Source organism: Pollicipes pollicipes, unplaced genomic scaffold (genome assembly GCF_011947565.3).
Source record: "Pollicipes pollicipes isolate AB1234 unplaced genomic scaffold, Ppol_2.1 Scaffold_5677;HRSCAF=6716_pilon_pilon_pilon, whole genome shotgun sequence".
In the NCBI taxonomy this organism is placed as follows: Eukaryota; Metazoa; Arthropoda; class Thecostraca; order Pollicipedomorpha; family Pollicipedidae; genus Pollicipes; species Pollicipes pollicipes.
Window position 1 is genome coordinate 117,114 of NW_023596732.1, and position 26,314 is coordinate 143,427.

General features: G+C 54.6%; 3 protein-coding genes across 3 annotated transcripts in view; 1 reads left to right on the forward strand and 2 right to left on the reverse strand.

The window, feature by feature from the left end:
* Positions 1-1,324, reverse strand: part of LOC119102144 (translation initiation factor IF-2-like) — a 7,976-nt gene extending 6,652 nt beyond the window's left edge. Inside the window, exons 1-2 of the mRNA XM_037225495.1 lie at positions 1,065-1,324; positions 14-629 (exon numbers count right to left, since the gene is read on the reverse strand). Of these exons, the coding sequence (XP_037081390.1) occupies positions 14-629; positions 1,065-1,079 (631 nt within the window). The 5' untranslated portion in view covers positions 1,080-1,324. The remainder of the gene's footprint in view (positions 1-13; positions 630-1,064) is intronic.
* Positions 1,325-1,718: 394 nt separating this feature from the next.
* LOC119102145 (nucleolar protein 14-like) lies at positions 1,719-10,980 on the forward strand. The gene is given in 16 exon segments (XM_037225497.1): positions 1,719-1,846; positions 3,193-3,392; positions 3,718-3,867; positions 4,482-4,596; positions 4,868-5,089; positions 5,473-5,642; positions 5,918-5,949; positions 5,951-6,076; positions 6,496-6,558; positions 6,758-6,807; positions 7,379-7,597; positions 7,746-7,943; positions 8,646-8,806; positions 9,649-9,665; positions 10,424-10,474; positions 10,821-10,980. Coding segments are annotated over 15 exon segments (1,926 nt in total). The 5' UTR covers positions 1,719-1,846; positions 3,193-3,200.
* A 2,537-nt stretch (positions 10,981-13,517) lies between these two features.
* On the reverse strand, positions 13,518-17,196 carry LOC119102146 (doublesex- and mab-3-related transcription factor A2-like). The gene is made up of 6 exons (XM_037225498.1): positions 17,011-17,196; positions 15,543-15,696; positions 14,208-14,283; positions 13,984-14,149; positions 13,837-13,926; positions 13,518-13,646 (listed from the first exon to the last, which is right to left on the reverse strand). Exons 1-6 carry the CDS (start codon positions 17,194-17,196, stop codon positions 13,518-13,520), a joined length of 801 nt encoding a protein of 266 aa, XP_037081393.1.
* Between the last annotated feature and the right edge of the window lie 9,118 nt (positions 17,197-26,314).

The following is a 26,314-nucleotide window of genomic DNA, read 5'->3' on the forward strand; positions in this document are numbered from 1 at the left end:
ATCTTCTCGTCACGGATGCTGACCGAGGAGCGGGCGCGCGGTCGGCTCAGTGAGCCGCCGCTGCTGCCTAGGTCAGCCCACGACTTGGTGGGGCTGGAGGTGGAGAACTTGCGGCGCAGCATTTCCATCTTGCTGCCGCGCCGCGGCGCCGCCGCCTTGGCCGGCGACTTCAGGCTCAGCTGGTCGATCAGGTGGCTGATGTCAGTGTCGCTGTCGGCGTCCTCGGGCGGCGTCCTCCCGCCGGCGGCCGCCGACGGCTTCACTGGGCGGGCGGGTGAGCGGCCCTCGCCGCCCCGGGCTCCGGCGGCTCCTGGTGACGGTCTCCCCGGTGCCGGAGCAACGGCTGCTCGGCCGGTGCCACGGACCGCCAGGGAGTTCGCTGGTGCGACGGACGGTCGTCCCCGGCCAGCACCCTGACGAACCGACGCGGGCTCACCTCCACCACCGTCGCGCACTGGCGCGGACGGGAGTGGCTTGGAGACGGCTGGCGACTTGAGCCACGGCGAGGCGGCAGAGCGGTTGATGGCTGGAGAGCCACCAACGTGCTGCTCAGTGGTAGTGGCCGCAGTGCCAGGTTTGCTGCCTGCTGCAAACTCTTTCCGAGCTGCACGGAGCTCACGTAGATAATCCTGAAGCCATGCATACTTACTCAATGAGTGCTGTTTAAAACCAGTGATGAAAGGTCACCAGCATCAATCAAATAATAAAATTTGTATAATGTTAGAAACTGTCTGTCTGCTCAAGAAATGTGAGGAAATTTGCCCTCATTATTTAAAATGAGGACCCAATTAGGTAAACAGAAGTACACAAATAAATAATCTTGACTATCACACAAATTTCACACCTTTTATTTTACCCTGTTGAGTTTACACCGGCTGCTCACACTTATCAATTAATAATGAGACACACATCCAGGCATCCCAGGGTGAAATAGTTGCACACATTTTGTGAATTGCTAAATATTGATTTACCACACATTTTACTAAATGTTAAATATTAATTTATTTGCTTGAGTTCCAGATCTTAACACGATTTAGAAGAAACATCAGGGCTGGCAGCATTACCTGAACGCTTGTCATGTTCTTGGCCTAGGTGAAAACGCCTATTTCATGGTTGAGCCATTCCCTCTCGTCCCACGAGCGTCCCTGTCACTCCAACCGTTACAAGAATACATCATCATTTTCCACGTCCGCACTTAATTATTTTACTCGTCTTAGTGCATCCCGTCAGCCAGTTTTGAGTAGTGGATCACGGGATCTCGACGCCGTCCTGAGTCACCCACGTATGCACCTGCACCCGACTTTACGGCAACTGCAATATTGAGCTGAATCGTGCAAGCGGCGTTTTGGAACACAGCTACGAGATCCTTCATATCTTTGGGAAATATTCCTTCGGCACACCAAAAACCTTTTTGGCTCATGCTGTTTAGCAGATATGTGCCTGCATCAAAAGGGTAGATCCATAATTCCAACAAATTCCATGTTAATTGGATTCTGTGATGGGATCTTGGAATTTTTAGGTTGGAATACAGTCATACGTCCGTTGTTTAGTACCCTCACTGTTTTTGGAAGGGCACATGGTAGGGCCATGTGCCCATATTTTTGGAAGGGCCAACAAATAGGAGCCCATATTCTCTCCTGTAGAAAGTTCAAACACGGCGCAGGATAGACGCAGGAACCCGCGTCAGTGTACGCGTGTGCGCAGAAAGGAAGCGTGGCGGAGCGGTGCGTTGGACTGGGAGAGACCAGGCACGTGCGGGAGATGCTCGTGATTGGTACTTCATCCGAGAAACACCGATTAATCTGAAGATCGGTCAGATTGAATAGCTGGGAAGCAGCTCTTTGAGGTGAATATAATTTGTTCGTTGGTGGTAAGTAGGTATCGATAGGTTGTAGTCATTAGCCATGGAGTGACGTCCTCGGGCTCAGATAGTAAACGTCACTAAGACATACCTTAAGTGACATGAAATAATGCATCAAAATTATTGAATCTTTTATTCCAGTGTCAATAGGCAGGACTAGAGCTTATGGCTGTGATAACCATTCATAACATATATAAAGGCTCCTAACTACCATGTGCTCCATTCTGAACTTGTGGATGGCCATGTATTCATTCCAAACATTGTTGATGTGCCCTAAAACTCCAGTCATCATTATAATTCTGAGCATTTCTTCATTTCGCCTTTAGAAGAGGATGTTTTTAAAATGGTTTGTAATGGTATCTTCCTACATGGATTGGTCCCTGTCACACTTCTTGATGGTTTGTTCCTGTCTCTGGCCTTAAAATATTGTCCTGGTCCCCTGCACTGGTCATGTCTATTTGTTCTTGATTCCAATTCATGTGACAGTGATGTTTCATAAGATGTTTACTTTGTTGCTATCATGTGAATGCCACTGCATTGTGTTTGGCAGTGTATGGTTATGTGTGTGTGCATGTCTGGTATGCAGGTGTGTCAATGCATGTACTTCTGTTCTCTGCTCCAAATGCAGGTTCATGCAGCTTCTTTTTCAGTAAATCATAATTGTTCACCATGCCTTCATTAAGATAGCTTGCAAAGCACCATCAGGACCAGCAATATATTTTTAATCCAGATAGCTTTAGTAGCAGTAAACCTCAGCAATATCTTGCATTATTGACATGACATATGGAAGCCATAGAGCTTGTGAGAGTTTTATTATGCCCAAAACTTCTGTGGCTGTTCCAATATGGAGGCATCTGCATCATGTGGGTTTAACCAAGTAGCTTTAACCATTAAGTGGCAACCTTAAACAATGATGCCTTTTCATTTGAAATTTAGCGAAAACAAGTTTGCACCACTTTGCCACAATACAATTTTGTCCAACCTGTTACATTTGCTAACTGGCTAGTGGCTCTTTATCATTGAATGTTTTTCAGATTCTGGTATTTCTGATTACATTTGGTCAGGTAGTCTTGCTTGCATTAATGACCAATTTGTCATATTGCCTGGCCAAAGCAATACATAAACCTTGGTAAGAATCCATTTATTTCATTGAAAACTGCACATGCAAGTAAAGCAGAGTTATTGGTGTGAGTAACTTGGCAGCCCTTGCCTGGAACTTGATTTTATCATCCCCTAAGGCAGGGGTTAATTTCAGTCTGTCTTGCGCATTCTGTTTTGACCCATCCATTCTATGAATTCACATAGACAGACGAAACCCATCACTTTCCCAGCATCAGCAATGGCAAAAACCAAGAAACCAGGCAAGAAGGGAGTGGGCCATGCAGAAAAAGTAGCTAGCATCAAGAGCAAGGAAAGGGCAATTAATCCATTTGAAATCCATTTCAACAAACAAAAGCATACTGTCCTGGGTCAACATCTTCCTGGTGAGAAAGGAAAACCAGGGATATCCAAGGCCAAAGCTCAGAAAAAGGTGGGTGATTATGGAACTTACAATCAGTACATATATATTTTATCTCAATATCAGTCATCAAAAAAGATGTCACTCGGGAGGTTCTTCTTTTAGCGGGGTCTTGGTTTGTGCGTGTGTTTCATGCTTCTTTCCAGAAATTTTCCTGACAGATTGCCCTCTTAAAGTTTTCTCGTGTTTTTGTATGGATATCTATTTTGGCAGCATTTTGTGGGTTATCGTCAGCTAGTTGGTGACATGAATTGGGGTAATCACACACTGAACAATCATAAGGTCCAGCCATATGACATGTTTGTATTTCATGCCGCTAAATACATGCTTCTCACAGAGGAAATTGACGTTGCTGCGAGAGTTGAAAACCAGGACCAAATCCAATGAATTTTTGGATCGTCGCATTGGTGAGAAGACCAAGGGTATGTCGGTGGAGGACCGCCTGGCAGCCAGGTTCGCCGCCGAACGCAAGAAGCAAAACAAGCAGGTGGGTCGGGGTCTCCTCAAGTTAGCGCCCATCTGTATCTAATGGTGAGCAGGCAGTGAGAGTGGTGCTTTAAGGGTCATATGCTAGGCAGAACATGAATGTTGTGGACGACCTTGTTCACAAGTGGTGCTGAACAGCTATCGTCGCGCCGCACGACGATCGCACGGTCTAACGCACTTTAGATGCACCTGACAGGGAAGCCGAGCCCTCGACTGGCAGCGGTCACTAGGGGCATCGCTTTCAGTCCAACATCTCCTCCTGTCTGTCCCAGATCAGATGTCGCTCTACAACCGGGCATGGTCACATTTGCAGTGAAAGGTCGTCGCCTTTTAATCTGCGCGGGGATCTCACCTAAAATTAATGCGAGTATATCCGTGCATTTTGTCTGGCCTGACTGGAACAAAGCCATTATTAGGTTCTGTCAGACCTTTCAACGTTACGTGACGAAGTAGCTCATGTTTATCAGGACAGCGCTCTTTGGATGGCTGAAGCGGTTCTGTGGAAAGCCCGAGTCGTATCCCACTCACGTCCCTAAAGCAGCAATGCTTCCTGGCTGCGGTGTACCACAAGGTCCTCTGAGGCAGTGATGATAACAGATGGTCGGCCGCCGGCAGACCCTCTTCAACCTGGAGGAGACCACCGAGCTGACGCACATGGGCCAGACGCTGAGCGAGATCGAGAAATACGAGGACCCGCGCAGCGACGACGAGGGCGACGACGCACTCGGAGGTAGGCCACCGCGGCGTCGGGTCCGTCCGATTCGGCGGCGACTTGGGACGCCCCGGTCAGCCCCTCGGCGTTACCCAGCTCGTAGCGCGAACTCGCGTGCCGCAGGCAGACAGGGGTGCCGCTGCCGCAGCTCTGCTGGCTGCTGGCGATGTAATGCTCGGTTTGGGCCTTCATTGGTGCCGGTTTTGCGGGATCGCCTCCCGCCAGCGGTCGTTGATATCGTGCGGTACGTGACGTGGCGCCGCTCGCCCTAACGGCTCCCGCCCCGCAGCCGAGTTCGTCAAGTCGGCCCACTTCGGCGGCGGACTGCTGGCCTCGGGCGGCCCCAACTCCGCCCAGAGCCGCAAGGAGTGGATCGATCAGATGATCGCCGACAGCAAGAAGCGCAAATACGACGCGCGAAAGGCCCGCGAGGAGACGCTCGAGATGACCGACAAACTGGACGACGACTACAAGCAGGTCATGCAGATCTTCAAGGACGCCGACCTCATGCGTGAGTAGAGGGGTCCTCCTGATGACGGGTAGTAGATCGGTCGGTATGGAGGCTGGCAAGACTCCCAGCGGCTGGGTGTGTGCCATGGTCAGGCAGTTCTTGCAAACAGTCGGCCGCGGTTTTATTGGAGGTGTTTGAAGTGCATCTGGCAAGCCGCAGCACACCTCGACGTGATTGTATGTAATGTTGGCCAACATGGCACCGGTAGTACTGCATTTTTATCAACAACCCCAACTAGATTAATTAAACGGGCGTCTGGTGAGTCTCCGGTACAACACCGCCTAAACATACTATCCATTCAGTCAGCTTGCGGCCATGCGTGGGCCGTGCGAGGTGTTGCCGTGTCGGCGCGCGACCTGAGCCGTCGTGGCGCCTGCCGACAGGCCCGACCCGGGCGAAAGAGCGGACGCGAGAGCCGAGCCCCGAGCCGGCACCGGCACCGGCACCGGCACCGGCAGCGGCAGCGGCAGCGGCAGCCGCCGCCGCCGCGCCCGACCCCTCCGACGAGTACGACATGCTCGTGCGCCAGCTGGCCTTCGAGCCGCGCGTCGGGGTACGTCAGTGACGTCAGCGCCGGCTGTCGCAGCTCGGTGGTCAGCGACCGGTGCTCAGCTGCAACGCGACCGTAACCTGACTGTAACGCAACAACTGTAACGTGTCGAGGACCTTGCTTGACCGTCGGTCTGTGTGTTTGCTCCAAGCACAAAGCAAGATCGTGAGTGAGTCATGTTGCCTATTTACGGATCAAACGGTCGCTCTGTGCACCGTTTCGCGCCCCTCCCTACTGCGTGCTGTGCGCGGCTCTGTGACTCGCCTTCGCCCTGGCAGGCGTCGGAGCGGACCAAAACGGACGAGGAGGTGAAGCGAGGAGGCGACACGGCTCCGCTTGCTGGAGGAGGCGCGCCAGCTGCGCATGCGCGCTGACCCGGAGGAGGCGGGCGGGGCGCGGCCGGCCGTCCACCGCAGCGCCGATGACCTGGACGACGGGAGAGCTGGCGGGCGCGGGGCACCAGCGGGGCGTCTGTTTCGAGAGGTCTACCGCCGCTGGGGGGGGGGGGGGGGCACGGGATAGTCAGGGCGGGGAGAGAACTGCTGGACGGAGTGGCTCCTGTGAGTGGTGTGGGAGGGCCGGGCACGCTGCTCGTGTGAGTGGGGATAATATTTCATGCTCCTAAATCATTTGTTCGTCCCATACCTGGTATGCGGTTGCACGAGTTATTGTGGGCTGTCACTACCGGTCTCAGATGTCAGACAGGCTTCTCTGGGATGAGGGTCAATATCATGCGCTCGTTCCTGTATACCATCCCCCATCTGTGCCGAAGCTATCCGTCCCTAGTAGCCACCCTCCGCGCGGCCCCGTCTGCCGCTCGCTTGCCGTGACCTGCGCCGTCCACCGGTCGCCGCAGGTTCCTGCTGGACGCCAAGCCGCAGCAGCGTCTTGAGCTGATCGGCGATCAGCTGGTGGTGACGTCAGAGTTTGCCGGACGTGCCGCTGACGGGCCGCCAGGCCAAGAAGCGCCAGAGCCGGCTACAGCGGCAGCGCGACGCGGAGGAGGAGGCCGAGCAAACGCCTCCTGAGACAGGTTAGTCTCCGGCTGCAGCGGCAGTGTGACGCCGAGGAGGAGGCCGGGCAGACACCTCCTGAGACAGGTTAGTCTCCGGCTGCAGCGGCAGTGGTGACGCTGAGGAGGAGGCCGAGCAAACACCTCCTGAGACAGGTTAGTCTCCGGCTACAGCGGCAGTGTGACGCTGAGGAGGAGGCCGAGCAACACCTCCTGAGACAGGTTAGTCATCGGCTGCAGCGGCATGGCCGCACACAGCGCGAAGATGTATTTTTATGCTTAAAAGTGGAACGCCTTATGGTGCCGGTGTGTCCCGTCATGCAGGATATGTCATGGCTGCAAGGACATCATATCTGCGCTAAGGCACCAAACTGCCAATCGGAAATTAAACGCCGGCCTCCCACGGAGAACATCCGCGGCGTCTCTTGAATCACCAGATGTAGAAGCTATTAGATCTATCTTATTGGCCTAAATTTCATCTCATCGGTAATCACAAGCAAGTTTTGTTCTAACCGGTCGCCGCTTTCGATAACGGAAAAACGCACTACTCGCAGTTCACAGACCAGTATATGGCGTTGAAAGTTTGCGAGTTTCGTGTCATACTGGTCAGGTCGTGTCTCACTGTATTCAGTTTGAGCTTGTGCATATGAGATGTATCGTTTTGGTGAGGCCGTCAAACTACCGTTCCGTTTAGAAGATCCTGACCCTACCTTTGATTCGTTTTCAGTCACGCCCCCTAAAGCCAAGCTTCCGACCTACAAGAAGCTCAGCGCCACCCTCCGGGCCCTGCTGCCGCTCGAGCAGACGCGTCACCTGACCGAGCTTGTGACGTCGCTGGATCCGCAGCTGTCGCCGGGCAACAAGGCGCTGCTCATCTCCCTGTACGAGATGCTCCTGCGCTACATCGGCGACTGCTGCCGCCGCTCGGGCGCCGCGGCAGACACCGGTTCGCCGGCGCGGACAGGTGGCGCTGCGCGCGGTGGACGCACTCGTTCCGCTGCTGTACGACCTGACGCAACGGCTGGGCGACGCGGCGTACCTGAGCTGGGTGGCGTGGCTGCGGCGGCGGCAGGCGTACGGCCGGCGCCGGCGACGCTCCTTCCCCGGCCTAGAGACGCTGCTGCCGCTGCGGGTGTGTGGCCAGCTGTTCCCCAGCTCTGACCGCCGCCACCCGGTCACCATGCCGGCCATGTTGATGCTGTGCCAGATGCTGGCGGAGTGCCGCGTCACCTCGCGCCGCGAGCTGGCCGCTGGACTCTTCGTCGTCTCGCTTCTGAATGAGGTCAGTGCGGGTGGGGGGTCCAGTGTTCCAATTTCGGCCCCTGGGCTGGCATGGATGTCGATATCTTTTCATGCTATGACACCCCGGCCTTGGGCTCACTGGCTGTGGTCCTCCCCTTTCTCAAAATTGGCCATCAGCATCGAACCGCGCGGCTGTCAAACCAGTTCTATATGCTTCAGGCTTGACAAATGGGCTGAGTAGGTTAGATGTCTAGGTCGTGGTCAAAAGGCAATAGATTAGCGCCAACAGATTGCGTGCGGGGACCGCTGGAGAGGCAGGGTTCTGGTGGCATGAATATATTTACATCCTTAACACCCCACTGGATGAATTTTGGAACGCTGGGGGGGAGGGGGGGGGGGGCGCTCGGCGATGTCTCGCTTTTGTTATGGGACTGAAAAAACCCTGCTGGGGAACATTTCGTCTCCGAAATGACTTCTACTACGCCCGCTGTCGTTGCTGTCTAACCGGTATAAATAAGAGCTTATGTGGGGCCAGAAATGTTGCGCTCTCTTTGATAAGATCTCATCTGACAGTTCTTCTGACCGACTCGGCACTCAAATAGTGGCGGGACATCCCTCGTGTGGCCTGTTTGATCACGTGGCTCACCGCGGCGGGTGGCTGGCGTTTCTTCTTCTGCGCGAGCGACGGGCGGCGCGCCGCCCTCCCGCCGGTGACGGGCGCGTCTGACCGAGACACCTCGCGCCCGCCGCAGTTCACGAGCCTGGCCAGCCCTACGTGCCGGAGGTGATCGGCTTCCTGCAGAGCGTGCTGTTCACGGCTGTGCCCAGCGAGCGCCAGGCGCCGCTGCCGGCCACGTGCTGCTACCCCAGCTGCCGCGCGGACCCCACTCCGCCTGCTGCAGCTAACCACCAGGTGGGCAACGGCTCGCCGCTGCCGGCTGCTGGGCTCTGGCTCCCAGCCAGGAGCCCATCAGGCATGGGACGACTGGGCGTGTAGGACAAGGGGAACAGATGGTGTGCGTAATGTGACGTGGGACGGCTAACGGTGTCGCCGCTCCTGCTTGAATGTGAATGCAATGGACAAATCAGTCGGTGTGCCATTGTTTTGTCGTGAGGTCCTGCTGCTGTCACCAGTGTTCGATTACCCTTCTCTCGCCCTTTCTGTGTGTCATCAGTACTGTGCTGGTGACCGCCACCCTCTGCTGACATACCACCTCTCCCATCTGCTGACCTGCACTCTCCCATATGCTGACTTGCCCTCTCCCATCTGCTGACTTACCCTCCTCCCTCTGCTGACCTGCCTTTCCTCACCTCGGCTGCGCCGGCAGCCTCTGTGTATCTCCCTCTGCTAATCCCCATTCTCCCTGCAGCTGCGCCGGTGACTTCTGTGGTCCCCTACCCTTCCCCCCCCCCCCCCGCTACCTGCTCCGCTCCCCGGCAGCTGCACCGACGACCTCTGGTCCTCTGCCCCTTCTCCGCTGACCTGCCCCCTCCCCGGCAGTTGCGCCGGCGGGCCGTGTGAGCCGCTGCCCCTCCCCCGCGACCTGCCCCCTCCCCGCTCCGGCAGCTGCGCCGGCGGGCGTGTGAGCCGCTGCCCCTCCCCCGCTGACCTGCCCCGCTCCCCGGCAGCTGCGCCGGCGGCCGTGTTGCCGCTGCCCCTCCCCGCCTCTGACCTGCCCCGCTCCCCGGCAGTTGCGCCGGCGCGCCGTGTGAGCCGCTGCCCCTCCCCTGCTGACCTGCCCCGCTCTCCGGCAGCTGCGCCGGCGCGCCGTGTGAGCCGCTGCTCTCACTGTCAGCCGTCGAGTCAGGCGCCGCTGACGGACGCAGCGCGCGCCTCCTGCCTGCACGTGGCCGCCTCGCTGGTGCGCCAGCTGGCCGAGCGGCACGGCCAGCTGCCGGCCGCCTCCGAGATCTTCGGCCCGCTCCGGCTTATGATGGCCGCCGTGGACGTCAGGAGGTGGGCTGCGCCATCTGCTGCGGATGGTCACGGTCCGGGGGTCACCCGGGACGCGTGGTGAACACTTGTGCTGACCACTTGACCTCCACCTACGGTAGTGATCGTGGGTCGGTGAGGGAGGACAGCTTGGCGCGAGCGCGGCATAGTTACTTTAGCAACGGAATGGTAGATGTAAAGCTCGGTGTTTCGGTACGGTATAGATCAGGGTATCTTAAGATTGCGTATGGCTATAGATGGCTAGATGGCTATATAGATGGTTATATTTGGCATTGCAAGCATGTATGTTTTACGAACACGTTACGGGTGATCATGCTCTTTTGTCATCCTTCATAATATGGCGAAGCTAGCTCTGATTTCGTTTAGTTACCACTTGCGCTAGCAGGGCGTGATTGAGAAAGGTGCTGACGTCCATTTTTCTACGTGGATGATGATTTTGCGATCGCCGTGCTCGACGTATGTTTTGATCAACATATCGTTCCTTTTCCCAGATACCCCGACGTTTTGCGCAACAAGTGGACGGCGTGTCTGAAGACACTAGAAGGGATTAGCTCTGAGAAAACCACCCTGGAAAAGAATAAAAAGACCTAAACCCCTCCGTTTGTACGAGCCTGCTATAGAAGAGAAGTAAGTGGCTACCGAAACTGTGCATTGGTCGCATCATGTGTCGCAGCAACGTGATGGCTTTGGTTAATAGGTTAACTTCCTGGAGCGGTTTGCCAATTCGGAATATGTGCTGGTCTGTTTGTGGCCCGTTACTGGATGATAGTCTTGAGTTCGGTACCTATCCTCCAAAAAGCGTTCTGTCGTCGTACTAGTGCTGTATGCGGCGGGCCGTGGTTACCCTGACGTGTGCTATATCCACCGGCGTTTTCAGTCTCCACGGGCATGTGACATATAAGCTGGCCCCGTGTCATATCCCGGATCTATAACGTGTCGATGCCGCTTGCTTGACCCGAGCCGCGTCCGGCAGCTTTGACGGCCGGCGGCGGCGGCCGGGCTCGCACGAGAAGCGAGAGCACGACAAGCTGGTGCACAAGTACAAGCGACAGATGCGCTCGACAGTGCGCGAGGTGCGCCGCGACAACGCCTTCGTGGCGCGCCAGAAGCTGACCGAGATCAAGACCAAGTGAGTAGGGCCGCGGCGCCGACGGGGGCGCGGGAGGGAGCTGCGGTTGGCTGCCGTCGGGTCGTCTGCGGACGAGATCAGTCGTGATACAACCGATTAGGGCTGGTGAAAACATAGCGTATGGCTGGTGAAAACAGTAGAAAACATAGTGTGAAACCATAGCGTGAAAACATAGTATATCACACCATGAAACCATAGTGTAACATGGATTTAACATAGATAATGTGTAAACACCCGATTTCTTAGCCGTGGGATGGGGCAACACGCAAATCCGTATCGTATTTGCGTGTTTGGACCTGTTTCCACAGGTCGCCCGTCTAGTTTGTGTTGTTGACATTACATAATGCTCTACACGCCCTTGAAGCCCTACAAAAGATGCGACGGGAGCATCTGATTTCGACCCACTGATAAGCACGGGGTTACTGCCGAACCGTGGACTCTCGACGCTGGTTGGGCTCAACCTCAGCGGCTGGCTGGTGGGCGGCCCCGCCGGGTCGATCCTCCCTAGGGAGGGGAGGGGTCAGACTGCCGACTTCTCCCTGGGGAGGGGAGGGGTCAGACTGCCGACTCCTCCCCGGGGGTGGACCTCAGACTGCCGACTCCTCCCGGGGGTGGGGTCAGACTGCCGACTCCTGGGGGTGGGGTCAGACTGCCGACTCCTCCCCGGGGCGGGGGTCAGTCAGACCATGCGCTGCTGCTCACACCCAGCCATCGTGTTTCAGGGACGACGACCGAAAGCGGAAGCTGAAAGGACCTGATGGCGTCCCTGGCCAACCAGGAGGGAGACTTCAAAGCGCATGAAGCGTCAAAAGTGATCGAGCATAGCTATCGCTGGGCCTGTCCTGTTTGTTGTGGAGGAAAATACACGCTCAGTCTGGTGCTGGTGTGTTATCCTTACAACCAAAGTGTTGGAAGAGTGGGTGTGTTTGGCGCGGGCGATAGGCGTGCGGTGGAAGTAGCGCTCGCAACCTGCCATGTCGCTGATCTGCCATAATCCGTCACGGAAGACTTGACTGATGGCTCCCCAAGTAGAAGGACCGCGCTGGAACGCGTCTACCTTTCAAGGAAGGGTGGGTTCCTATTCCATGCCGTTTTTCGTCTCATCTCAAGAGAATGTGGAACATAATTAATATATTGAACAAAGTCAAATCCATCTGGTGCCAACTTCATCCCAGCAATGGTTACTTCAGGGTAAGGGGTCCTCTGTTGTGTTTTGATGCGATGGTCTATAACGTTGCTTTGGTTGGCTAATGTTCGTTTCCATTTTCCCTGGCATCTTTTATCATTGGTCGCTCTCCTGCTATCGGCGTGAATGCCACTGCCAGTTGGATGTCGGAGCTGTTCTGACAGATGGCCGCCACGGTAGGAACTTCACAAGGGCTTGAGTGGTCTCGATCACGCAAATCCCTCAGCAAGAACGTGTTGCCTCGAGGAGTTGTGTGCAATGATTTGACCTGTATGCAGCACAATGTGTTTCGAATGGCGATCATCTTCCGCCTCTGATGGCCGCAGATCGGTCCTACTAAGTGCGTTGTTCTCCAATGTAAACAGTGATCAATGGGGAAATATTTGCATAATCTGCGAGAAACATACACAATGAATAGTTCCACAAAACCTGCCCACAATGTGGGACGATATGCAAACACTTGGCTACCTTTAACAACCCATAAACGGGGGCAAAATCTGCATCATCGGCACGCTCGGCTGCACGACAAGTGCGCCGACATAGGCTGCTGACGGACAGGCAGTCGCAGTTAGTCAACACGACCACCATGTACATAACGCCAGTCAGTTCTGAGCCGGCCGGAGCAAGGGCGCCAGTTGGTGGATCTGTGTCCCTTCTGAGCCTGGCTCGACCGGAGCCCGCGTCAGTTCTGAGCGGCCGGAGCAGAGCGCAGTGTGTATCTGTGTCCCCTCTGAGCCTGACTTGACCGGAGCCCACGTGATTCGATCAAGTCTGGCCGGCCGTCCTCAGACGCCAGCGTTATGAGGACGATGTGGCTGACAGGTGGATGGCCAGGAGTCCCCCTGTGAGCCGCGATTGCCACTACTGGCGGCCTCACGCTCTCGAGGTCCCGATACCCTCCCCCTCCACCCCCACCCCTCCAACCTCTGACTTGTGACGAACCCGTGGGTGCAGTACGCATATATGGCCTCACAATACTGTTTGCAATCTCTCGAGTAACTCGAGTAACTACCACAGCTGCTGTGGTGGTCACTGGTCAGGTTTTCTTGGTCGGCGGGCAGAAGCATGTCCTCGTCATTGACGCGTAGCAGTCTGATGTTTCATGATCGGGGAGCGACTCCACCAGATCCACATCATCGGCGGTTTCTCCGCGTTATGTTCCGTAATGACGTGCCATGCCCTCATAGTCGGCCACAGCGGCTAAATGTCCTCTCCGTTGACGGACGGTCGGCCCACGTCCTCGGGGTCGACAGGGGACCGCGCCCTTCACCAACGGTAAACTCTCAGCCCACGTCCCCGTGAGCAATGCACGACTGCTCGATACACTCACGAACAGTGGACCACCCACTCACGCCCTAGTGATCATATGGGGGCCGCGCCACGTCCTCATGGATGGCAGACGACTGACCCGCGTCCTCGCGGTCCAGGGGAGACCGCACCACGTCCCCATGAATGTCAGATGACTGACCCGCGTCCTCGCGGTCCTGGGGAGATCGCACCACCTCATGAACGGCGATCGACTGCTCCATGTCCTCACGATCCCGCCCCACGGAGCACCGCTGCGCGCCCTCGTGCGCGCCCTCCAGCGGCAGTCAAATGTCCTCCCGCTCGGCGACCTCTGCCGGCGGCGGCCGCAGGTGCCAGGGCGGCGGCAGGAGCGCGAACGGCGGGTACAGCGGCGGCGGCTGCATCGGCCCGCGACAGCAGCGCCTCCACCGAGAACGGCGACAGCCGCGACTGGTGCGCCGGCGGCGGCGGCGGCGCCTGACACAGCGGCACGAACGCCGAGCGCTGGCCGCTGAGCAGGAGCGGCGGCCCGGCCGCGCACGACGCCTGCAGCGGCCGCAGCAGCTGCTGTCGTACGCGACTGCCCGTGCCGATGAAGTGCTCAATCGTCTTGATCAAGTCGTTGTGACACGCCTCGAGCCGCTCCTCGAGCACGCCTGTCTTCTGCGAGGGGAAGATGCGGCGCAGGATCTGCATGTGGCTGAACCAAGACGGGTCGGGCCCGGCCGGCTCGACGGCCGGCTTGTGGTCGGGCCGGCTCTGACTGGTCACTGCCGGCGTCGACCGCCGACTCCGGCGCCCGGCACTCCTCGTCGCTGGTGGCTGACTCCGCCTCTGGTGGCCAGCAGAGCGGAGAGAGGTTAGCGGCCGACCGACCCTCATCCCAGGCACGACAGCTGAACACCGACATCGGCCGAAGCTGGCTGAAGCATTTGACGTGTTGCGGCAGGATAGCATACAACGAACTGATGTCATATTCGGGCAATCGCGAACTGTAATCGATCGGTATTTCAAATCCGTATTATGTGTCCAGGTGCCTCTGGTGCCCGTCCGGGCCTATAAGTGCACGATGTCGGATCACAGGAACGCAACCGTTAGCTGCGCTTTACTGTCAGCGGTAAGTCGGCCAAATCCGTGACGATGCCACCAACCAGGCTCCACTTCAAGTGCCTTGTGATGCCCTGATGCCCCCCAAAAAACACTAGCGTTTAACTACATCCCAGCCCCGCAAATGGGAGTGACGCGACATGATGTTATGCTTTCTGGCGTTAACGTACGATTTGTTGCGTCGCTGGAACAGGAGGAGGGTAGCTCCTGGCTACCTGTTCTTGGGTAACAGTGTAGAAAAATGATACTTGACCTTCACACTACATGCATCACACCCATGCCCTGATATGACACAGCCCTGCTTGCGGGTCAAATAGCGGGCGCATGGGCCGCCGCGGTGTCTGAGCGAGTGTGCTCTGTCAAACGGGAGGGCGGCGCGCCCGCAGCCCGGCCAGCGGAGGGTCGCCGGCGCCCGCGACTCCGGATCACCGACCACGGGCTACGCAAACAGGGCGCCACTCAGGCCGGCCCAGTCAGCTCCGGCGGCCGGCCACAGTATCCTCGTCGTGTTGTTGTTTTACATGAGCCATATGGCGGACAGGCGGGAATATTAGCCTTCGCGGATTTGGGGTGACGTTAATGCGGACACGGCGGTGACAACGCTGTCTCCCCCCCCCCCCCCCCTGAGGGGACGCTGCTACAAGTCAGAGACAAGAGGGCGGGCAGGTCCATGGAGGGGAATCAGCGGACTACGGTGAGTGGTACCAGTATGCATGTAGGGCTCAGGAACATATGACGACGTGGACAAGATTGTCAAAAAAGACATGAGCAATGCAAAGTGAAATAAGGATAGCCGTGCGACGTGTGACTACCACTACGTGCACAAAAATATTCTGGCGTAGTATGCAGACTGCGAGCGGTGCGTCTGGCAATAACAGATCTGCGCGTCTCCCCTTGTACACAACAGGTCATATATTGGACGTGCAAGCCACAGCGCACGAAGCCAGCCGGCGAGAGCTTGAGCCCCTGCACCGGCTTCACCGTACCGGTGTCGGCCACGGGTCTGCCGCCCTGGGGCCGGGTGATGTTCATGCCGAAGATGGGCCCGGGCGGCAGGTAGGCGCAGCTGGAGCCGGTGGCCACGGCGCGCAGACCCATGGCGATGGCGTCCTCGGCCGCCTGCTGCCTCTTCAGCGCCACCTGCGGCGGCGGCCACGGTACTGCCACGGGCTGGAGCGGGACGCAACGCTCCGACAGACGGGAGCGGGACGCTCCGACAGACGGAAGCGGGACGTAACGCTCCGACAGCCGGGAGCGGGACACAACGCCCCGATAGACGGGAGCGGGACGTAACACTCCGACAGACGGGAGAGGGGCGTAAAACTCCGACAGACGGGAGAGGGACGTAGCACTCCCACAGACGGGAGCGGGACGCAACGCTCCGATAGATGGGAGTGGGACGCAACGCTCCGACAGACGGAAAAGGGACGTAATATTCCCACGGACGGGAGCGGGACGCGGCGCTCCGACAGATGGGAGCGGGACGCGGCGCACCGACAAACGGGAGCGGGACGCAACGCTCCGACAGACGGGAGCGGGACGTAACGCTCCGACGGGCGGGAGCGGGACGTAACGCTCCGACAGACGGGAGCGGGACGTAACGCTCCGATAGACGGGAGCGGGACGCAACGCTCCAACAGACGGAAGCGAGACGTAACGCTCCGACAGGCGGGAGCGAGACGTAACGTTCCGACAGGCGGGAGCGGGACGCAACGCACCGACAGACGGGAGCGGGAACTCCCGCAGACTGGGACGGGCACTCTTACCGACTGGGATGGAACAAATCGCCACAACAGAGTGGGACGGACGCTCCTTTAGGATGGGGTGGAGACAGAGGTACAACATTCCTGCAAACCAGGGTTAAGGGTTAAGACGAACACGGACTGGGACAAGAACCGGTGCATAGATCGGTACACAAACCGAGCCACAGATCGAGACGCCTATCGAGCACAGATCGAGGTACCTACCGGGCACAGATCAGGACGCCTGAGGGGCACAGATCGAGACACGCACCGGGCACAGATCGAGACATGCACTGGGCATAGATCAGGACATATACCGGGGAACAGATCGGGGCGAATGTGGGGGAGAGGGGGGGGGGGGGGCGCAAGTCGGGCCTCTGCTGGGACAGAGATCTGCCCGGAAGCTGAGACACGGACCTTTCGCCAGTCAGGGCACAGATCAGCACACAGGCCGGAACACGGCACCGATGGTCGCGTTGCGCACCGTGCAGACCGCTCTAAAACGCCAAGCCAAGGGCGATCAAAGCCAAAATAAAAGTACATAGACAATGGGTTTAGGCCCGCACAAAGGTAATGAACTATCATTCGGCATCCTTGGTACATCTCAGCTCTCTATATACAGCTATCAGCGCCGAGTTCCAGGCGCCTAATGTGCACGTCCCAGCCGGAGGCGACAGCGGCCGCGCGGTGCTCTGGTTACCTGCAGACTCACCTGGGCGGCCATGACGCGCTGCCGCTCGGCGATCAGGCTGCACTTGGCGCATGCGCAGTCCTTGAAGCGGCAGTGCCGTTTGTGGCCCTTCAGCCACGAGATGACGCCGTGATTACGGCAGCGCGCGCACTTGGGCTTGCGTGCGCCCTTTTCGGTGGTCGGGTAGGTCAGCGGCTGGCGATCCATGGTGACGATGCAGCCCTAACGACAGCGTGCTGAGATTAAGAAAAGTGAAACAAATTGGTCAAAAAATTTGCTGTGACTCCGAAACGAAATTATGCCGTTTCCCATAAGTTCCAGTTCTAAAAAAAATCCGAAGCGGAGCCGAGTGGGAGGCTCACGGGCTTTAATCTCGCCGCCATCAGGTGTCATACGCCGTTTATTCACCACAGTTAAATTAAACACAATTTCCTAATCTGGTGATCATTGAAATTGTTTCGTTTTGCATCTCATTGACAGCTGTGAGCGGTGACATTTCGCGCCCAGTAGAAATTTGGAGACAAATTTGGAAGAGTGTGGTGATTTAGTCATATCCAAGAACTGACCCGGCGATTTACTACAAATCTGTGAGAAGGGTGACAGTCTTTAGTCACTTGGCTGAGGCAGAGCAGCGCCCTCTATCTTTCAGTGTACTTGGACTGCACACACGCACGTGTCTTGGTTGAGCGAATCAAATATGTACATTCTTGCAATTGGTAAGGGCGTGTGGTTAAGGTTTCACGTTGTATTCATTCTACCATGAACGCTAACCTTGGTAGTATAAATATGTGCAGTGTTTCTAAAAACAAGACATCGATTCTCAGAAAATAAGAATGCTGGGACAAGTTTTTGTTGCCAGAATACGCACAGGAGTTGCCTCAGAGCCTACCTAAAATTTGATTATACGCATCAAGAGCGGAACTGCTAGTTTAAATGGTGATTGCCACTCCACTAAATAATATGCTAAATGTGCATCAATAAAGCTTAAGTAAACTTTATGGACTTGACGCCTTGCTGAATTGATTCTAAGATAACATTGTGGATGAGGGGCACATATATCAAAGGCTGGGAACATCTGTCCTAAATATATTTTGTTTAGTGCGATGACATTACCCATCTGTAGTTAGTGCAAGTAATTTTAAATCCAATTCTAGGTTTCTGGGAACAGCAATCTGCCTATTTCATAAGATAATTCAACCGTATCTTAAAACGAAGTCCTGAACTCCATGTGTCCACACGTAAATTTCATTCATCCGCTGCTGGGAGACGGTGGTGAGGCCCAGTGGGTTAGGATTTTATCGGATGTTGCATTTGGGCGCGGGCTGCCGCGACTCTGACATGCTCCAAATCAACAGTGTTACACCTAATACCACTTACGCGGTGGTCGGGTCGACAGGATCGGTGGCCTGGTCCAAATCGGCCATTTCGCTGGCCAGGCAGTCAGAAGTTTCGTTTCCATAGTAAAACTGCCATGGCCGAGCCCCCAGTGCGGAGCCCGGTTATGAATTTGTCATACAATGAGTACACCAGCCTCTGTATTTTAGCGGAATGGATAAGGATCTGGCCACAAGGCGCATCCGCAGCACCTGCTGACCTGATTCTAGGTCCGTGATGAGGCTGCTGTCGTGGGTACGTTTCAGATCCGATGCCAACAGGCTGTACACAGCCCTCCGCGTTTTCAAATACCGATCAGCTTTGCACGAGCTGCCTCGGGGTTTTTCGGCGGTTACCTCTCCGGTACGTTGTGCAATGGCGACCAATCTTTTCGTATGCTCCGGGACATCCACTGCGCGTGTTTTAACATAAAACGCGTCCCTAGCAATTCCGGCTTCTGAGTAGCCGCCTGCTTTTAGGAACACTGCACGACGACCCACGGCCGGCGAGGGTGACGGGAGGCAACGGACGATCCCGCGGACCGCGAGCGACCGGCCGACACCGTTACATGTGTTTGAAAAGGGGCCTCAAAGTGACAGTCTGCAGAGACTGGTTACAGAGATATAACGACACGATGCAGACTTATCAGATCTTGTAGACAGACCGAGCTTCATTGGAAAGGACATTACGTGTTGAGCAATTTAAAATCCAAAGATGAGCCGGAAATGCCTCTCGGATGTTCAAATATCGAATTATTTGGGCCATACTACATGAGCCAGAAATCATTCAGCAACTAAATATCGCACAAAACATGACCTTATAAATCATCATTATTTTAATCATTTTTATGATTACCCACCCACCACGCACATGTACAGTTTTCTAGAAGCGATTATGGGTGCGCAAATGCACAGTTTTCTGACCCTGAAATCTGTCGTAAGGCCTGTTGGACAGAAAGTTAACCTAGCCAATCCAACAATGCCATTTGCTTTTCGTTTGAAGTGCTTTTCATCCGCGAAGACCTGTGAGTTCTGCATGAATGTGACGATGGATGGTGACGGGCGGAAGAAGCCGGCTTGATATACATCCTTTGGTACTTAAAGTATTTAGGTACCTTTGCCCACATAGGTGGATCCTGGGGGCACGGGGTCATGGCCCCCCCAAAAAAAACTCTGGGAGTATGTTTTGCCCCCCCAAACATTCCCAGAACTTCATAAAGCTTTCGTCTACATACCGTCTGCTTTAACTTTGATGGCGCGGTATCAAACATTTCTGTTGACTCTTGAAAGCAATATCTTATGTTACGAGCTTCGTAAACATGCATACTCTATATAGAAGATTCAAAAGCATTTCGGTGCTTGAATGGTGTCCCTACTACGTACTGGCGAGAGGCACCATGCACTGGACCTCGGATCCCACACCAGCCAGCTGGCGACGAACGGTTGCCCCCCCCCCCAAACTACAGGCTAGATCCGCTCCTGTTTGCTCACCCCCGGTCGCTCAGAAAAATATTCAACGGCGTTTCCAGGGGCGACCGGACCATAACCCGTAAGAAAGCTGAAGTCGTCCAAAAAGCACACATTTCTAGACTTTGGAAAACATAAAAGCGGCTTTTACTCAGCGGAGGTTGTTGTAGCATACTTAGAGGTGAAAAGAGCTTAAATCTAAAGAATTGCAACAAAATATTTCCACTTGTGGGTCCCCCGGCATCCAAAATGGATAACCACACCCAGCCAGAATAAATAGCCGGGAGTGGCTTGCTAATCAAGCGAAGAAACGGTCAGTCGGACAGCGTCTGTCATTCGGTATCTATCGTAGCACTGATCGCCCAGTCATCCTCCCCGTTCCACCCCGACGCAAAAGCCGTGCTTTGTCCGCTGCATGAGACCATTCATGAGATCTAAACACATTCACACCACAGACACACAAACTTCAGCAACGAACGGTTAATGTGTGGTTTGACAGAGCGGCTCTCAGTCGTTTCTACCGTCTACTGATGGCATACCGGTGGAGGGGTCAGCGCTCGGTGCCCCGCATGGCACATTATGTGATTTTCTGCGCTAGGCAGGAATTAGTGTAAAATGGTCGCTAGCACAGGTTTACACAGGCACACAGACGCACAGGCACAGGTACCAGTGCCGGCTAAACGACTCATGATTTGCTTAATCTGAAAAGCACTGTTCTCCTTCTCTCATTATCGAAGGACGGACCAGCCGACATTTGGCCCCAGGTAAGCCGCCCGACCCGCCGCACAGCGGAGCACTGCGGCACAGTATGCCGGCACGCACGGGCCCAGCGACGCCGTCCTCGGCCGGCGCGCCGGACAGTCGCGTCGCCCAGGACGCCGTCGACGGATGTCTCCGGCCGCAGTTGGAAACGAATCGCTCTGGGAGACAGTTTACTTTTGCCTCTGCTCTGACACGACCATGATTTCATGTTCATCAGTATGATTACCCCCATGGACAGGAGTGCATTTTCCTATTCAGTTAGGGTGCTTCAGCCCCCCCCCCCCCCAACTTTGAGCAGGAAATGGGCCAAGTCTGCGAAAGATCTGTTTGTTGACTTATTTTCGGGGTTGGGTGGGTAATTTTTCACTGTTCAGTCGCCTCCCCCAACTCATTTTGCGAACCTACGCGGCTGGCCCAGAGACTTGTCCGCCACCGGGATTGGCGGAGTCCGGACCCAAGTAAGATTTGGGCAGGTTGGACCTTCTTTGTGTGTTCGTGACATCGGATCACACGAGAGGTGTTTATGTTCTTGTTTAAGACTGAACATGGTATGCCGTTATGGATACTCCTCCTGTTCCTGCCGTTGTGCCCTCAAAAAGGAACAGCATGGAAATGCGACATGCCAAAATTACTAAGCTTTGTAATAGTTGTTTGGATGGAATCTTTGTCAGAGCATTCATTGCTTTGATGGGGAAGCTGGTCGCATCCCAGCAGGCATAGCGCTATTGCATGGAAGCTTTAAGGCGAATTCGTTGCGGATGTTCAGCCAATGGACGCAGCGTCGGATCGCCAGCTCCACAATACTTCGGTCTGGCGTCCATTGCTGCGATAATACTGCAGCGAAACCGTTAGCCTTTACTTGAGCCCTGATCTCAGAGCAAAAAATCACGAGCCGACTATTTTTCTATAGGGATAGAAGTCTGAATGGTTATCTGCTGAATCGTCTCTGGATCCCGTTACGTCACAGAGGCCTAGGATGCACCTTACAAACATGAGGTGCATTGCCACTAATTATCCCAGCACTGGGCGCCTTGACAGAGACAGATTTCCCCAGGTCTAGCGAAATCCACTATCAGAGCTACCTCCCTCGCCCGTGCACAAACAGCGCGTACCTGCAGTCAGACGTCTGGTCGGGTGGCTGAGCAGAATCAGGAGACGTGCCCTGTCTGGACCGACCGGCTGGAGGTGACGGGAGTGCCCTGCCTGGTCGGACGGCGCAGCAATGTCTGCCCCAGCGCCCCCTCGCGGGGCAGCACAGCTCGTGTGCTGTCAGTGTGCGCTGCAGCTCTCTCGGTCCGGACGCGACTCGGCCCAGTCGGCGGGGAAGCGTCGGACGAGAGAGCGGCTCCGCACCGCCACCGACGCCCGACAGCTGACGAGTGACGACTCGTCGCCGCCGACGCCGCCCGTCGTCGTCGACGACCCTCCCGTCGACGGCGACGGGGTCGACCGAGCGCCGGCGGCGGCGAAGCTGGCGCAGCGCAAACGCGGCTGGGTGACGGATCCGGCGGAGTCGTCCCAGGCACAGACCGGATCCGGCGGGGTCGTCCCAGCCACAGACCGGATCCGGCGGAGTCGTCCCAGCCGCAGACTGGATCCGACGGAGTCGTCCCAGCCACAGACCGGATCCGGCGGAGTCGTCCCAGCCGCAGACCGGATCCGGCGGAGTCGTCCCAGCCGCAGACTGGATCCGACGGAGTCGTCCCAGCCACAGACCGGATCCGGCGGAGTCGTCCCAGCCGCAGACCGGATCCGGCGGGGTCGTCCCAGCCGCGGACCGGATCCGGCGGAGTCGTCCCAGCCGCAGACCGGATCCGGCGGAGTCGTCCCAGCCGCAGACTGGATCCGGCGGAGTCGTCCCAGGCACAGACTGGATCCGGCGGAGTCGTCCCAGCCACAGACCGGATCCGGCGGAGTCGTCCCAGCCACAGACCGGATCCGGCGGAGTTGTCCCAGCCGCAGACCGGATCCGGCGGAGTCGTCCCAGCCGCAGACTGGATCCGACGGAGTCGTCCCAGCCACAAACCGGATCCGGAGGAACCGTCCCAGCAGACCCTGTCCGCTGCGGGGTGACTCTGCAATCGCTGCCAGCTTTCGCTTCTCACATTGACATGGGCTTGAGGCCGAGTAAATGTGGTCACTGCAATCATAATTCAACTACAGTAAGCCTGGTTAAAAGTGATAGAAGACGACATAAGAGACTGATGTAATGAGAAACGACACCAGTATGTTTTGCGTGTCTTTGTCGGCAATTAGGCACTGACAGCCCTCTTCAGATGTGCTGTAGGTATGCAACGCAAGGTAGATATGAAAGTCATCTCGTAGTTTAACACCATCCAACTACATTATTTACCTGTTCGGGGTGACATTTTGACAAGTTTTTCCTTGCAGCGGCTCGTTCTGTAAGCCTCGATTATCCGGCTTATATTTTATCAAACAAAGACATTAATTTCTGTGAGCGAAAGGTCTGTGTATTTTTTGTCACTCGCACACAACCAGCTGCACTCATCTGGGGCACTTGCGTCCCGATGATTGTGATGCCTCGCAGATGGCGTAATCGGGTAAACCCCTGGGTCGCGGAGTCAGCTGCACTCCCCGCAGGGAGGTCGGCTGGTCCGGAGGCGTGCGGAGACCGGCCCCCGGAGACGCGGTTCAACACGGAACGCATTGGTGCGGCAGCAGCGCGGGGTTCATTCTGGACGTGCAGGCGCTAGATAATTCGAAGGAAGCCTTCCACATTTCAAGATATTGAGGCAGGCATCCGATGTGGTGAAGAAGGTCACTTTTAACTTTTGGTATATTTTTTAAGGGAGTGTTCCACATCTGTGTTGGGCTTTTAACTAAAATAGCGATCTTGAAAATCATTAACTGCAGTTCACAGCCCAGCCAGTCCCAAGACCTAAGCCCCTCTAGTATCTGAGATATACGCCCTCGAAAATGTGCATGCTATTTCAGGGACTGTTTCAAGGTCACTCAGACATCCATGGCGTCACAGTTATGTCATTCCAACTCTGCTATCCCATCAGCCATGCGGTGATCAAGGCCAGACAAAATATAATTGTTGAGTCGTTAATATCTGGCGTTCATGAGCACGATTTCCAGATATAACGGCCGTCAATTGGCTCTGAATCAATGTTGTGCAAGGTACGATGGCTCAATCAAACAATGACGGATTTAGGAGCATGTTCACTGGGCAGAGAAGTTGTGTTGTCGAGAGGAGTCTTCTTCACTTAAAGGTATACGTAAATTCAAAAGTTAGCCTTTTGAATCATCTCTGATACTTGCTTCAATATCTTCAAAAGTGAAGCATTCCCTTTAAGTGGAAAAACCGCTCTAGGCAACACAATTTTGAATTAGGAGCTATGCTCCTCAATACGCCATTGTTTGACGCGTCATGAAACGTTTGTGTGACGGTGAGGTGCTACCAAACTAGCCGTGCAAACTTACCACGCTTACACTAACTTGTGCTTCAAACTCGCTGAGAGATTTGCGGCACGGTGCTGAAAGCGTTTGCTGAGCCAAATATTGGTATGTGTTGGTATTTCGGTCCTTTCTCGTGGTGTTCTTGCATGTTTGTCCGTGGCATATGAAGTTTACTTACATTTATATGCCTGGCTATGTCGCTATTCTTCAGTTATTCGATTCCAAGTCTTATTTCTGTAATAACTAACAACTATGTCCAGCTGGTTGGGAATCGTGCTCACGGATGCTATGTTGGAACCACTCGACGATAATATTCTTTCTGACCTTGAACGCCGCATGGCCATTGGCGTGGTAGAATTCGGATGGCGTTGCTATAGTGTCATGCATGCTTGGATGACATTGATAAAGTCTGCACGAAATGGTCTGCACATCTTGGCGAGTATGTAACTCAGAAACCAGATGATATTAGGTCTTAAGAAGATGGAGCTGTGAAATGCATCGGATCATCTTCAAAATGGCTACTTCAGCTCAAAACCCTATACAAATGAGGAACACTTCCTTTAACATCCACCCGGGTGGCCGGTTGGATTCCCTTCGTTCGGGTGGGGGTCAATTTGACCCCCCCCCCCGAGATCTCAGAAACTAAGAGAGCTAGGCACATCAAATTCACAGAGTGGCTGACAAAATCGCTGAATCAAACACACGTACAGGTCGCTATATCGACCTGTACGTGAATTCACTCAGATCAGAACCTGAGGTTTCTAGGTCATAACCTTCGTGTCAAATAAGGTCAAACAGTGTCAAATTCCAGATTGGTCTCCAAAGTGCCCCTGGATTCTAAATAGCTGTTCTAAGCAAGAGGTCGCACATTCATTTAAGGCCAATTACCTTGCTGGACCTTTTGAAGGTCATGATGACCAAAATCATGGAAGACCGCTTCGAGAATTGCATTTAAATAAGCAATGCAGATTATACTAGACAGCATGTTCTTAAAAGCAGAATGTTAACCTGGGTCATTTTAGGTCAGTGGCCTATTCTGACCTTTGAGAAGTCCATGAAAGGTGTAGAATACGGTTCTTGTTATTAATAAACTCAAAATGGGCGCCTGAAACTGAGCCATGCAGGAAGTCCTAGAGTTATAAACCAGGTTTATTTTGACCTTGGTCTGTGCTTCATACCTGACCCTAGGTCAATGTAATTTATTCCTTTAACTGTGGTGTTGCCTAAGAAATTATCTCAGAGATGTATGACTTCGTCTAACACTCCGTTGTTGGATCAGGTTAAACGATTCCTTAGAAATTGCCTTCGCTGAAACCATGGTGTGACTTTCACCTGCCATAGGTCAGCAACCTTACAAGGTACAGCTAAATTTTTGATACCAAACGATCCGCCATTCAGTTGTCTACATCTATGCAAATTTTGGCGCGGCTACGCCAAGCCGCTCCGAAACCATTCCGAAAAAAACCTTGGGGGGGGAGTCAATTTGACCCCAGCCCCACCCGAGCGCGTGTTAACATTCATTCTGGCTCTGTTCGTTGTTTGGGGCGGGAGAACGGATTCTTCGTGGCGTATTAGCGTGCCTATTTTTGGAACCAGGCGAAACTCTACGTTCATACCCATAGCTGGCTGAAGCGATCAGAAACAAATGACAAACGAAAATTATTGTGGTTAGAATGCAAATTATCATAAACATGCCAACCACTAAATTCAAGACATCTAATAAAAGTCAAAAACGTCAGCATAAACTTTAGCCCTCTGGCCACGCATGCATTGTGAGGGCTCTACTTTGCTCTAAATACACTTTCAAACGCGATCAAAGTTGCTCTCACTCCAGAATTATTTGTCATTGCCGTTTGATAGATGGTGCTTCGAGGTCAAATATTTCCAGAAAATATTCCATAAGGGGCCCTTTGAATTGAGGCCTATCCGCGCGATGAAAACAGCACGGCGGAGATAAGGCACTGAATTGCACTACATCAGTACAGACACTATGCCATGAAAACACTGCACTGGTGATAGAACCGTGCGGAAACTTTATCTGACGAAAGAAAACAATGGGTAGAAACTAATTGTGTTTATAATTTCACAGCATTGTTGATACTGACGATACAACTCTTTTACCCCATTCAGCATATTTTAACACCTAACACATATCGAGCAACATGATTCAACATAATTTGACATAGCGTTGTCACCCGACATCGCTCCTTTAACCAAAACACCTGATTGTTCAAACTCGGGAGATTTGCTAAGTCTTCTGATGTTTGCCGTACCCCAGCGGAAATACGTCAATAATGGGG

Coding starts and splice junctions, on each gene's coding strand:
- LOC119102146 (XM_037225498.1), bottom strand. CDS start 17,196: ATGGATCGCCAGCCGCTGACCTACCCGACCACCGAAAAGGGCGCACGC. Junction 14,150..14,207: donor GCCGGCAGTGACCAGTCAGA/GCCGGCCCGACC, acceptor GTCTTGGTTCAG/CCACATGCAGATCCTGCGCC. Junction 13,927..13,983: donor CGCTGCAGGCGTCGTGCGCG/GCCGGGCCGCCG, acceptor CCGCTGTGTCAG/GCGCCGCCGCCGCCGCCGGC.